Genomic DNA, 14,746 nt, shown 5'->3' with positions numbered 1-14,746 from the left:
GGAACCCTCCAATCACAAGGGATGAACTCAGATTTCTCCAGTTTCCTCATTTCCCCTCCCCCCACCCTGTCTCAGTCAAATCTCTCGAACTCAGCACCGCCTTCCTAACCTGCAATCTTCTTCCTGACCTCTCCGTCCCCACCCCCACTCCGGTCTATCACCCTCACCTTGACCTCCTTCCACCTATCGCATTCCCAACGCCCCTCCCCCAAGTTCCTCCTCTCTACCTTTTATCTTGGCCTGCTGGACACACTTTCCTCATTCCTGAAGAAGGGTTCATGCCCGAAATGTCGATTCTCCTGCTCCTTGGATGCTGCCTGACCTGCTGCGCTTTTCCAGCAACACATTATCAGCTCTGATCTACAGCATCTGCAGTCCTCACTTTCTCCTCCCAGTGAGTATAAAATCCCACCTTCTGTCTCCATATCATGCCCTTTTGGTGCTTCTCCAATGTCGATAGTGAACATCACAATCTTGGGGGTCATAGTGGACATTCTGTTGCTGAAACAGAATTTATATGTTCCATCCATATGCGCAGCAAAAGTGTATTTCCCACTGGATTCCCGGTCTCCCTTATAAATATTTTTACCATCTGGTCCTGTAATCTGTGGGAAACAAAATTACTTATCAGTGAACGTGATACAGGTTCTGTCAAGTATAAACTGAATGGACACAAGAGGAAACTAGATTTTTTTTAAATCTTCCACAAAAGATCAGAATGTACATTAAAAATTGATAATAAAAGATGTACAAATTTCACACAAGCAATGATGCAAAATATCCCCATTCCAACCTGCTGTCTAAAGAGTGATGGAAATGACCAAATCACAGTATGAGGTTTAGCTATCAGTTAATTTTGCCAAAGGTGGACTCCAGCTGCATGAGCCACCTGATACCTTGGCTGAAATTAGCACAGACCAGTACCAAAGCTGAGACCTCTCATGAGCCATGTGGATGATAACCTCATTCCGTACCACAAGGCTAGCGAGTGTTCTAGAATGTGTCAAGCACAAGGAAGAGGTTAAAAGTACAACTACCAATCATAAAACATATTCAGGGTGGCAAACATATACTGCATTGTAAAAATGATCTAAAAATCACTGCAATGCAAAAAGAGGTATATGCACATTTCTGAGAAAACCAACAATCTGATTCATAAAGAAATCCCTAACTTTACAAGAGTCACTGAGAGATCAATATTCTTTTTCTGTGAAGAGCCACATGCAATCAGCCAAAGGATAATGAACCTCCAAATGCATTCAGAGATAGACATGAGAATTTAACTCACAAAAGCAAGAGCTTAGAAGCTGGGAACACCGAAATCTCCTGTCATTTGTGCGATCAACCAGTTTGGAAATTGGTTTCACAGCATCATCTGTCATTGACAAGAATGGTTTCCAACCTGTAGTGACAATTCTAACTTTTCAGGCTTTGTGAGTAAGCCAAGTTGGTTGTCTAAGTACTGGTACACCCTAGTCTTAGTCTTGGGCATCCACCTGTTGGGGATTTATTTGCAAGAACAGCGTTATTCCCAAAGGTGTCATCTTGGAGCTACTCAACTCCACAATTAACCCCAAGTTAGCTTAAAAAAAAGTTACTGGTTTTGTTACATAGATGAGAGTTTTTTAAAAAAGTCTTCAAGCTGCACGCACTGCTAACTTCTTACATTAAAAGTCCTATTTCCATATTTATAACGAAAGCTGCTCACGTAATTGTCATGTGAATCCCATTCCCTTTTAACAATGGTACTGCATTGTCACTACTGTCAGGATGGTAGAATTACAGTCCAACAACCCAAAGACAGATTATGGAATTTACAATGTAACCAGAGAAGAGCAAGAAGGATTTTTGTTTACATTTTAGGTATTGATTTGTTATCATCTGGAATGTACTGTCTGGAACCAGGTAGAAAACTAACTTTTGAAAATTGGGTATATATTTGGAAAGTAAAATAATAGGGAAAAAGTAAGGGAGTGGGACAATTGGTTGCACAGACTCATGGATTTTACTCTATACTTTGCAAACTGGAATTCTATCTAAATAATGTAGCATTGGCCAGGATGCATATATCCTGCATTGCTGTGCATTAACCAGGGAAATTTCCTGGTGATTACAAAGCCCCTTTTTGGTTGTATTAAATTTTCAGAGATCACCATAAACACCTTAAAACCTCTGTCGTTCCAGTATGTTGGATTTACATGGTTTAGAAAGGCGTTTGCCCGAAACGTCAATTTTCCGGCTCCTCTGATGCTGCCTGAACTGCTGTGCTTTTCCAGCACCACTCTAATCTAGACCCCCAAACGTCAACCTTGAAGGAACAAAATTAATGAGAAACCGCACAGGACTGCTTCCAGGCAGACAAGACAGTGAATGTCCACCCTATGTTGAAAAGCTGAAAGTGATGCAGTTTTTGAGAGAAGTGACAACATCAGAACACCATTTCTCAGACCCAATAATCATAAATTATTTAAATATTTTGCACCAATTAAAATCTCCATACACCAATGAAGTACCATAAAGCTGTTGTTTTGGAGACCACAAGCACACAGTCTGATAACAGCAGCTGCAACTACAGTTTGTTCACTGTTAAGGGGAGGAAATGGATAGTTAAGACTCCAGAGTCCTTTTCACAAATTGAAAAAAACCTCAGCAGCATTTAGGTTCTACCATAAGTGCTTTAAAAACATGAAAACAATTTCAATTGAACAGTTTACATTAAAATACAAAACTTTGAGTTTGAAATATCAAGAATTCATTGCATAATTTTACTATTTATAGGGCTAGCATTAAAGTGTAACTGTATAAATACAAACTAGAAACATTTTTAATTTGAATATTAGGGCATGAACTGTCCCATCATAAATAACTGCAAACAGAATTCTGAAATGCTACAAAAGGTGAGGTGGAGAACATGCCACCCCTAAGCCAATTATTTTTTGAGAGATGAAATGGAGAGCAAAGGACACTGAACAGTGCTTTGATAGCATTAGCACAGGGATGACTGGACGAATAGTTTCTACTCTACCCCAAATTTTGAGCTCGTCTGGTGGGCGGCACGGTGGCACAGTGGTTAGCACTGCTGCCTCACAGCACCAGAGACCCGGGTTCAATTCCCGCCTCAGGAGTTTGCACGTTTTCCCCGTGTCTGTGTGGGTTTCCTCCGGGTGCTCCGGTTTCCTCCCACAGTCCAAAGATGTGCAGGGTCAGGTAAATTGGCCATACTAAATTGCCCATAGTGTTAGGTAAGGGGTAAATGTAGGGGTATGGGTGGGTTTCGCTTCGGCGGGTCGGTGTGGGCTTGTTGGGCCGAAGGGCCTGTTTCCACACTGTAATCTAATCTAATCTAATCTAATCTAGTCTCTTTTCTGATGGATTGATATTTATTGTCCTGCTGCTCATTTCTATCCCTGTAGCCTTACAAGTATTAGAGCTTAAAAATGTGTTGCTGGAAAAGCGCAGCAGGTCAGGCAGCATCAAAGAAGGAGAATCAACGTTTCGGGCATAAGCCCTTCTTCAGGAATCCGTCAATTCTCCGTCTCCTTTGATGCTGCCTGACCTGCTGCGCTTTTCCAGCAACACATTTATTTGCTCTGATCCCCAGCATCTGCAGTCCTCACTTTCTCCTAGCCTTACAAGTATTGTAAATAATCAAACTTGTGACACTGTTCACAATGTGGTAGTTAGGACTGGGTAAAGTTCTCAACAAAGTACCTTCACATTAACTTACAGGACAATTTTTTTTGTGAATGACCTCAGTTAAACACGTGGTCAAATTTACAAAGCATGAAAACCACTTTGCCTGGAATCTACTCACACTTGAATTAGCAGAACTCCACAAAATAGCCATTTTTTATCCAATTCAGCCAAAAAATGGCAACTGGATGGCAATCTAAAATTGGATAATATGCTAATTCATCCGTGATTTCAAACTATTACCAACCATAATTCCACGCAAATTTGAGTTTAAAAGGGGGAGGTTATGTTGCAGCTGTACAAGGTGCTGGTGAGGCCACACCTGGAGTATTGCATGCAGTTTTGGTCTCCTTGAGAAAGGATATACTGGCACTGGAGGGGGCGCAGAGGATGTTCAATACATTGACTCCGGAGTTGAGGGGGTTGGCTTATGCAGACAGACTGGGTAGATTGGGATTATATTCATTGCGATTGTGAAGAATGAGAGGAGTTCTGATAGAAACGTAAGAAATTATGAAGGGAATAGATAAGACAAATGTAGAGAGGATGTTTCCACTGGCAGGTGAAACTAGGACAAGAGGTATAGGTGCTGGTGTTGGACTAGAGTGGACCAAGTTAAAATTCGTATAATAGCAGTCTATAGTCCAACAGGCTTATTTGAAAGTGCAAGGTTTTGGAGCGCTGCTCCTTCATCAGGTAGCTATACTTCATCAGCAGCTACCTGAAGGAGCAGCGCTCCAAAAGCTATTACTTCCAAATAAGCCTGTTGGACTATAAACTGGTGTTGGGATTTTTAACTAGGACAAACAGGTATAACTTCAAAATTAGAGGGAGCAGATTTAGGATTGAATTAAGAAGGAACTTCATCACCCAAAGTGTTCCGAATCTTTGGAATTCTCTGCCCAGTGAAGTAGTTGATGCTACTTCAGTAAATGTTTTTAAAGCTAAGATTGTTTTTTTTAAACAATAAAGATTAGTGGAAAAGATTAGCCATTATCTTATTGAATGGCAGAGCAAACTCGAAGGGCTAGATGGATCACTCCTTCTCCTAGTTCTAATGTTATAAAATACTGATTATCTGGCACAATCATGATCATACTCTAAGTGAAGTATAAACAGAATACACAGATTCGACAATAAAAAGAAAAATGTAGGATTGGCCAATAGAATGAAGTCAAACTAACACACCATATGGCATCAAACACTTGATAAAACTTCAGATTATCATAAATTGTTTTTTAAAAGTTTAGATTTCACAGTCAATTAGTGTACATTTAAAGTTATTTCCCATTTTATTTCAAATGGAGACACTAAGCTAAGTATATTGTTGGAAAAAAAGTACAGTACTGGATAATATACCACTTTGAACATAACGTTCAAATACACAAACTCTTCAGCACAATTTCACAGAATACTTTATAGTCTTTAACCTTTCAGTACAAAAAAAACTACCTCACCCATTCTAGCATGCAGACTTTAAGCAAATTATTATTCACTTTACACATTTCATTAATAAACCCATCCTACCTATACACCTATCCTGTCTGTTTTATCATGAAAATGTGCACACACACGAACTTCTGTCATAAAACCATAAGACAGCGTGGAATTAAGGCCATCACACTCACTGTGTCATGTACTATCAAAGAATTCACAATGCTACTTTCCACGTCACATTAACAGTATGGTTGTAGAACAAATGAATGAAGTAATAACACAAAATATATGCTGACTACTTTACAGGCAAACCAATTTATCCAATCACACCATATGTTCCACATACTTTCCTACATAACAAACTGTGAAACATTTCACAAATGCGCTGATTATATGCAGACAATGTATGTTCAATATTTCACAACTTTAGCTACATCAGTTGTACAGATCTCAGATCCACGACTGCGAGGCCTTCTCCTCGGCGACTACCGGACCACTGCAGCGGACTTTATTAAATGATGAATCCGGGTGAGTATATGCCCCTCCAGCGAAGGAAGGGACAGGATCAGGCACCAGCCTCGGGTTCCCAGGCAACTTCCAGACGACAAGCTCTGGGTGGATTGGGCATCTCCGCTGGGCTGAGAGGTGGGTCTGCTCTCCCCTCTCTGACTCTTGGCTCAACCTGAGGCCTAGTCGGCGCCGTGCGCTCTCTTACCTCCACATCGATGTCCAAGAAGCCGCCCTCAGCCACCTCGAAGATCAGCCCCATCTTGGTGCCGGACGTTACCTTCTCGAAGAAGCATTCCTCAGCGTGCGCATCGATGCTGACGAAGTATGCCGAGGCGCCGCACAGGTAGCTAAGGAGGCCGAGCAGCAACGAGCACTCACAGAACGTCAACATCTTGAGGAGCCGCGGCCTGTCCACGCCGAGGCCGCCAAGCCCGCCTCACCTTCTGCCACGTCACATCAACCGCCGGCCTGCACCGCGCCTGCGCGTCAGTATGCCCGGGACAACACAGCGCCTGAGCTGGGGGCTTGCCCCAGGTCGGCACCGCGCCTGCGCACAGCGTTATTTTCACCCCCAGGCTGACACCACGCTTGCGCACCAGGCTATCCCTGGTGCCGACACCGCGCCAATGCGCGGGTTCCCCCCCCCACATTGGCCGGTGCCGCGCTTGCGCGCCGTGATGTTCCCAGGGCCGACGCCGCGTCTGCGCGCCAGCGCATGACTGCTGCGCAACCCCGCCTGCGCACTCCATCGCCATTTCACTGGAGTGCGCATGCGCGCCGCTATCCATTTAAAGCCTTTTGGAGTGAAATGATTTTGTTATGATATCAACGGAGTGTCTGATTGTTCCTGTGGGTAGTTTAGGCGAGTGTTAACAATTTATTTGTATTATGCAAAGGCAGGAGGTTAAGACCAGACATCCTCATCTGAATCAAAAATGAAAGTCATTATTTCCACTTATAGTTCTGTTACCATGTTTGCCTAACCAAGCAAAACCACTTGAAAGTAATTATTGTATGTGACATGATTTTAGGTGTTTCCTAAGTATCGATAAGGTACTACAGAGGTGACCATAAATGTAGGAGTAGAAGTAGGCTATTCGACCATCGAGTTTGATCCTCTTCAATGAGATCATGGTTGATCAGATAATCCTAAACTCCATAGTGCTCCTTTTTCCTGGAACCCTTGATTTCCTTGCTGATTAGAAATCTGTTTTATCTATGTGCAAGTTATTCCTTCACGTTAATATGTTCACATCTTTCAAGAATTGGACTAGGGTGGACAAAGTTAAAAATCACACAACACCAGGTTATAGTCCAATCATCTGATGACGAAGCAGCATTTAGAAAGCTAGTGCCTCCAAATAACCCTGTTGAACAATAGCCTGATGTTGTGCGACTTTTAACTTTGTCCACATGTCTTAAGGCATACTCATGTACATAAACAATAATTCACATTCCTTCTGTGTATAATTGAGGCTTTAACAATGTCACCTCAAAGCAAGAAGTCATTTAAACCTCATGCATTGCCTTTAATGTTGAGTGTTGTAAATATCACTATTGGGTGGGATGACAGCCATCCTGCAAGGTTGCTTCCCAAAATGCTTCACATGACCATAATTGGTAGGACTAGATTGAGTTGGGATATCTGGTCGGCATGGACAGGTTGGACCAAAGGGTCTGTTTCCATGCTGTACATCTCTATGACTATGACTCTACGGACAAAGATACCAGTCATGGGAGATGTTAGACAGGTGATCAAAAATTTTGTCAGAGGGATATCAGTAGTTGTAACATTGTATACTGCACTCTGTTCTGTTGTCCTGATGCACTTGTGTAGTTCAATCTGCTTGTAAAGCATGTAAGACAACACTTTTCACTGTATATCAATACATGGGACAGTATTAAATCAAACCAAATCAAAATCTTGAGCAGCTTAAAAATGGGGAAAAAGAAGCTAAGGTTTGGGGAGTTCCTGAGTTTAGACTTCAGGCACCTGAAGATGTAGCCATTAAAGGAAAGGGATTAAAATCTATACGATAGAAGAGACCAGAATTGGAGGAGCGCAGAGATTTCAGAGGGCTGTGCAACTTGAGGGCATTGCAGAGAGACCAAGGCAGATTTTATGAGCGAGGATGAAAATTTTAAAATAAAGTTGTTGCCAGCCTGGGAACCAATGTAGGTCAGTGGACACAAGGTGTTAGGTGAATAGATACAAGCAACAATTTTAGATGAGTTCTAGTTTATAGAAGGTGTATGATGCACATTAAACAAAACTCAGGCATCATTCTTGAATTAAATAGGGCCTACGCTTCAAAAGTACATAAACTGTGATTGACTTTGGGATATTCTGAAGTCATGAAAATTATGTAACTGCAATGCTTTCTCTCTTGTATGTTAGGAGACAAGGAGGAATTTGTGTTGAGTACAGTTGCTGATTCAGCGAGTCAGACATGGTCTGTGGGAGTAAATTCAGGTAAGCAGCTTTACAATAATTCATGATTCTTTTCATTCTTAATCTTGTGAAAATAAGTATTTGTTTTTTGACTCATAAATTAATAAATGTTCACTTTCTGTTTAGTAACCGTACCATTTACTGCCTCATAGAGTAGTTAAGGTGAATACTTTTGGCACTTCTCAGGGAAAACTGGATGGGGGGCAACAAGAACAGGAGGATAAAATGACGGCAGATTTGTGTAGAACTTAAACAATGATACAGATGAGTTGGGTTCAAGGCCCTATCTGCGTGAAATTTTATGTGAAATTACAATATCCAGTCTTTGGGTTTTGGAACACCCATAATATTGTGAAGGAGAGAGTTCCAAGATTTTCCACAGTGACACTGATGGAATGGTGATTTAGGGGAGACAATGGCCTAATGGTATTATTACTAAGTCTGAGATCCAGCTAATGTTCAAATTCTGCCATGGCAGATGGTGGAATTTAAATTCAACGGAAAGAATCGGGAATTGAGAATGTAAAGGTGAAACTATTGCTGATTGTTGGAGGAAAAACACATCTAGTTAACTAATGCTCTTTACGGAAGGAAATCTGCCACCCTTACATTTATTTTCAGACGCACAGCAATGTGGTTGACTCTCAATTCCCCTCTGAAATGATGCAAGCCCAGCATGCCATTTCAGTTATAACAATTCATTACAAAGAAATGAAGCTATAAGGAACAACTGGCACAAAACTAGGCACCAGAAACAGCCCTGTCAACCCCGCAACATCCTCCTTATTAACATCTGGGGCCTCGTGACAAAACTGAGAGAGCTATCTCACAGACTAGTCAAGCAACAGCCTGATGGAGACTGACTGATGGAATCACACTTATAGACAATGTCTCAGACACCACCATCCCTGGATATGTCCTGTCCCACCGGCTGGACAGACCCAGCAGAAGCGGTTGCACAGTGGTATACAGTCGGGAGGGAGTTGCCCTCGCCGTCCTCAGCATTGATTCTGGACACCATGAAGTCTCATGGCTTCAGGTTAAACATGGGAAGGAAACCTCCTGCTGGTTACTATGTGCCTGATGAAGGGGCAGCACTACGAAAGCTTGTATTTTCAAATAAACCTGTTGGACTATAACTTGGTGTCATGAGATTTTCAACTTTGTCTGCCCAGTTTAACACCGGCACCTCCACATCATGTCCCATTTAGCACAGAGAAAGTGCCATTCAACATGATGCAGAGTCTTCTCAATCTGAAGGCGAGAGTTTGTCTCCACGAAGACTATGAGTTGTTCACTCTACTGATAATGTCATGGACAGATACCATTCAGAATGGTAATGATGAGGTCAAGTACGTTTTCCCTCTTGTTGGTTCCCTCACCATTTACTGAAGACCAGGCTAGCAGCTATGTTTCTTAAGACCTGATCAGCTCGATCAGTAATGCTACTGCCAGGCCACCCTGTGGTGGACATTGAAATACCCCACCCAGACTATATATTGTGCCCTTGTTACCCCTAGTGCTTCCTCTAAGTGTTGTTCAACATGGAAGAATACTGATTCATCATCCAGTTCTGCCAGGACCACACAGCTACTTACCTCATTACAGCCTTGGTTCAAACATGGGAAAAAATATTGAATTCTAAAGGTGAGGAGAGAGTGACAGCTCCTGACACCAAAGCTGTATTTGACTGAGTTTGGCATAAAGGGGTTCGAGAAAAACTGGAATCCAGGACCAAATGGAGATATGGTTGCAGAATGGTCATGACTGGGAAATAAATATCCAGGGGTACCAGACTATTCAGAAGGACAGACAGGAATGAAAGGGAGGTTGTGTAGCTCTGATATTCAAGGATGACATCAGGGCGGTGCTGAGAGAAGATGTAGGTTCTATGGAGCGTGAGGTCGAATCCATTTGGGTGGAAATTAGGAATTCCAAGAAGAAAATGTCACTGATAAGCTTAGTCTATAAGCCACCAAATAATAACATCAAATTGGGGCGGGCAATAAACAAGGAAATAACTAATGTCTGTAAAAATGGTACATGGGGGATTTTAATCTGCATGTAGATTGGTCGAACCAGCTCGGTCAGGGTAGCCTTGCGGAGGAGTTTGTTGAGTGTATCCATGATAGTTTCTTGAACAGCATGTAATGGAACAGACGGGGGAGCAAGCTATCCTAGATCTGGTCCTGTGTAATGAGACAGGAATAATTAATGACTTCATAGTCAGGATCTTCTTAGAAGGAGATTTCACAGTATGGTTGAATTTAAAATACAGCTGCATAGTGTGAATATAAAATCGAATTCCAGGATCCTGTGCTTGAATAAGGGGGACTATGATAGAATGAAGGAGGACTGGCTAAAGTAAACAGGAAACAGAGACTTTATCGGGGTGATGGTTGACGAGCAGTGGAGGATCTTTAAAGAAATTTTTCAAAGTTCTCAGCAAAAGTGTGTTCCGGTGAGAAGCTAGGACTGTAAGAGGAGGGATAATCTGCCATGGATGTATAAGGAAAAAAGAGAAGACATACAAAGTGGCCAAAAACAGCAGGAATCTAGAAGATTGGGAAAGCTTTAAAGGTTAGCAGAAAGCCACAAAAGGAACTATAAAGAAAAGTAGGATAGAGTATGAGAAAAACTAGCTCAGAATATAAAGACAGAGAGCAGAGGTTACTATAAATATATAAAATGAAGAAGAGTGGCTAAAGTAAATTAGCCTACTCATCCTTCAGAGGATGAGAAGGGGCAGATAGTTATGGGAAATGATGAAATAGCTGAGGCATTGAAAGATACTTTGCATCGGTGGGAGGAAACTAATAACATGCCAGTAAGTGATGAAGAGACAAAGGTAGGTTAGGACCTGGAAACAATTATTATTACAGAAGAGCTAGTATTGGGTAAGCTAATGGAGCTAAGGATAGATAAGTCTCCTGGCCCTGATGGAATGCATCCCAGGGTACTCAAAGAGACAGCAGGAGAAATACCAGGTGGACTGGCAGTAATTTTCCAAAATTTGATGAACTCTGGGGCAGTCCCAGCAGATTTGAAAAGTAAGTAGACAAAAGGTGGGGAATTATAGACCAGTGAGCTTAACCTCTGAAGTGGGGAAGATGGTTATGTCTCTTATCAAGGAAGAAATAGCCGGGCATCTCGAAAGAAATTGTCCCATTTTACAGACGCAGCATGGGTCCATGAAGGGCAGGTCATGCTTTACAAACTTTTTGGAATTCTATGAAGACATTTCAAGCAAGGTGGACAATGGGGACCCAGCGAATGCAGTGTAACGAGATTTCCAAAAGGCCTTTGACAAGGTGCCGCACATGAAGCTGCTGCATAAGGATGCATAGTGTTAGGGATAGAGTATTAACGTGGATAGGGGATTGGTTGACTGACTGGAAGCAAAGAGTGGCTATTCTGCCTGGCAATCAGTGACTAGTGGTGTGCCTCAGGGATCAGTGTTGGTACCACAATTATTTACAATTTGTATAGATGTTTTGGAGTTGGGGACCACGTGTAGTGTGTCAAAATTTGCCGATGACACTAAGATGAGTGGCAGAGCAAAGTGTGCTGAAGACTATGAAACTTTGCAGTGAACATAGATACATTGAGTGAGTGGGCAAAGGTCTGGCAGATGGAATACAATGTTAATAAATGTGAAGTCATAATTTTGGTAGGAGTAACAGCAAAATAAATTATTACCTGAATGGTAAAAGGTTGCAGTATGCTGATTTGCAGAGGGACCTTGGTGTCCTTGTGCATGAATCACAGAGGGTTGGTCTGCAGGTACAACAAGTAATTAGGAAGGCAAATGGAATTTTGTCCTTCAATGCTAAAGGGGTTGAGTTTAAAAGCAGAGAGGTACTGTTACAGCTGTACAAAGTGCTGATGAGGCCACACCTGGAGTACTGTGTGCAGATTTGGTCTCCTTACTTAAGAAAGGACGTATTGGCACTGGAGGGGGTGCAGAGGAGGTTCACTAGGTTGATTCCGGAGTTAAGGGAGTTGGTTTATGAGGAGAGGCTGAGTCGATTGGGATTATATTCATTGGAATTCAGAAGAATGAGGGGGGATCTTATAGAAACATATATAATTATGAACACTAGGTTGATTCCGGAGTTAAGGGAGTTGGTTTATGAGGAGAAGCTGAGTAGATTGGGATTATATTCATTGGACGAGAGGGCATGGCCTTAAGATTAGAGGAAGCAGGGTTAGAACTGAATTGAGAAGGAACTTCTTCCCCAAGATGGTTGTTAATCTATGGAATTTCTTGCCTAGGGAAGTAGTTGGCGTTACCTCAGTAATTGCTTTTAAAGCTAAGGTAGATATTTTTTGAAAAATAAAGGAATTAAGGGATATGCTGAAAATACGGGTAAGTGGAGCTGAATCCACGAAAAGATCAGCCATGATCTTATTGAGTGGCAGAGCAGGCTCGAAGGGCTGGATAGCCTACTCCTGCTCCTAGATCTTATGTTCTAAACTCGCTGCTGGTTGGAGTCATACCTGGCACATAAGGAGATGGCTATGGTTGTTAGAGGTCAGTCATCTCAGCTCCTGGACATCTCTGCAGAAGTTCCTCAGATTAGTATCTTAGGCCCACATTTTCAACTGCTTCATCAATGATCTTTTGTCCATCACAAGGTCAGAACTGGCAATGTTCACTGATAATTCCACAATGTTCAGCAGCATTCACCACTCCTCAGATACTGAAGCCATCCATGTTCAACTGCAACAACATCTGGACAAAATTCAGGCTTGGGCTGACAGGTGGCAGGTAGCATTTATGCCACATAAATTCCAAGCAATTACCATCTCTAATAAGAGATAGTCTAACCGTCGGCCATTGACATTAAATGGTGTTACCCTCACTGAATCCCCCACGATCAACATCCTGGAGGTTACTAAATAAAAACTGAAAGAACTGTGGATGCTGTAAATCAGAAACAAAAACAGAAATTGCTGGAAATGCTCAGCAGATCTGTGGAGAGAAATCAGAGTTAATGTTTTGGGTCCAGTGACGTTTCCTCAGAATATTCCTGAGGCAATATTCCGGCTAGTAACTGACCTCCTGACTCCGCAAAGCCTGTTCACCATCTACAAGATAGAAATCAGGAATGTGATGGAATACTCCCCACTTGTTTGGATGGGTCCAGCTCCAACAACCATCAAGAAGTTTGACATGGATCAGGACAAAACATCCTACTTGATTGGCACCACATCCTTAAGTATCCATTTCCTCCACCAGTGATGCTCAGGAGTTGCAGTGTCTACTATCTGCAAGATGCACTGCAGAAATTTACCAAAGATCCTTAGACAGCAACTTAACTCATGACTACTTCCACGTGGAAGGATAAGGGCAGCAAACACATAGGAATACCACCATCTGCAAGACTCTCCCCCCACTCCCCCGCCACCCCCCAAGCCACTCCCATCCTGTCCTGGATATATATTGATATTCTTTCACTGTTGTTAGGTCAACTGGCGCTGTGAGGTAGCAGTGCGAACCATTGAGCCACCGTGTCATCTCCCATGAGGAATTTTTAAAAGTTAGTTTAAAGTCAAGATGATGTGTTGCTTTTGGGGAACTTGCAGGTGGTGATGTTCTCATGCATCTGCTGCACCTTGTTCTTCTAATTGATAGAGGGTGTGTGCTTGAAATCTTGTAGATGTTGCATGCTGCTGCCACTTTGCAATGGTGAGGGCATTGAATGTTGATATAATGGATTGGCTGCCTATCAAGTGGGCAATTTGTCCCAGATGATGTCAAGCATCTTGTCTATTGTAGGAGTTGCACTTAGCCAGGAAAGTGAAGAGTAGTTCATTACACTCCTAATTTGGGACTTGTGAATGGTGGGCTGGCATTGGGCAGACAGGAGGTTAATTACTCACTGTAGGTTTCGTAGCCTCTGGCCTGCCCTTGAAGCCATAATATTTATATAGATAGGCCAGAGCAGTTTCTGGTCAGTGGTTACACTGCCACCTGTTTCCCCTCCCTTTTACCCAATCAAGGATTTTTACTGTGGAGGGTTTCAGCAGTGATAACACCATTGATTGTCATTCAGCAATGGTTACATTCTCTCTTGTTGGAAATGATTATTGCCTCTCAGTTGTGTCATGTGAATGCCACTTAACATTTATCAGCCAAAGTCTGGATATTTTTCAGGTCTATCTGCATTTGGACATGGATTGCTTCAGAATCTTAGAAGTTGTGAAAGTGCTGAATATTATTCAGTCATCAGTGCATGTCCCGAGTTCTGGGTTTATGATGGAGGTTTATTGATGAAGAAGCTGAAAATGATTGGATCTAGGACACTGTTGTGGGGAACTACTGGAGTGATGTCTTGCGTCTGAGATAATTGATCGCCAACAACCACAACCATCTTTCTCTGTGTAAGGATGTCTGCAACCAGCGTAATTTTTCCCCGATTTCCACTGACTGTAGTTTTGTCAAGTGTTCTTGATACCATTCTGAGTTAAATGCTTCCTGGATATCAAAGAAAGTCATGAAAACCAAAAACAGGAGTTGGTAATTCAACTCCTTGAAACTGCTTTGCCATTTAATACGATCATGGCTGATCTCATCTCAGCCTCAATTGCACTTTCCTGCCCACTCCCCATAACAATTCATCCATTTACTAATTAAAACAGATTTAAGAA

At 42.2% G+C, this 14,746-nt stretch overlaps 1 protein-coding gene across 2 annotated transcripts in view; it reads right to left on the bottom strand.

Moving 5' to 3' along the window:
- Positions 1-6,142, bottom strand: part of tmed2 (transmembrane p24 trafficking protein 2) — a 22,510-nt gene extending 16,368 nt beyond the window's left edge. Inside the window, exons 1-2 of one of the 2 annotated variants that reach the window (XM_043692645.1) lie at positions 5,846-6,142; positions 413-605 (exon numbers count right to left, since the gene is read on the bottom strand). In XM_043692645.1, the coding sequence (XP_043548580.1) occupies positions 413-605; positions 5,846-6,031 (379 nt within the window). In that variant the 5' untranslated portion in view covers positions 6,032-6,142. The remainder of the gene's footprint in view (positions 1-412; positions 606-5,845) is intronic. The other variant, XM_043692646.1, reaches the window with a different exon arrangement.
- Positions 6,143-14,746: the final 8,604 nt, after the last annotated feature.

The sequence above is a fragment of the Chiloscyllium plagiosum genome, chromosome 6 (genome assembly GCF_004010195.1).
Source record: "Chiloscyllium plagiosum isolate BGI_BamShark_2017 chromosome 6, ASM401019v2, whole genome shotgun sequence".
NCBI lineage: Eukaryota > Metazoa > Chordata > Chondrichthyes > Orectolobiformes > Hemiscylliidae > Chiloscyllium > Chiloscyllium plagiosum.
Note: the sequence above shows the minus strand (reverse complement) of the source record. Positions and strands in the feature narration are given on the sequence as shown.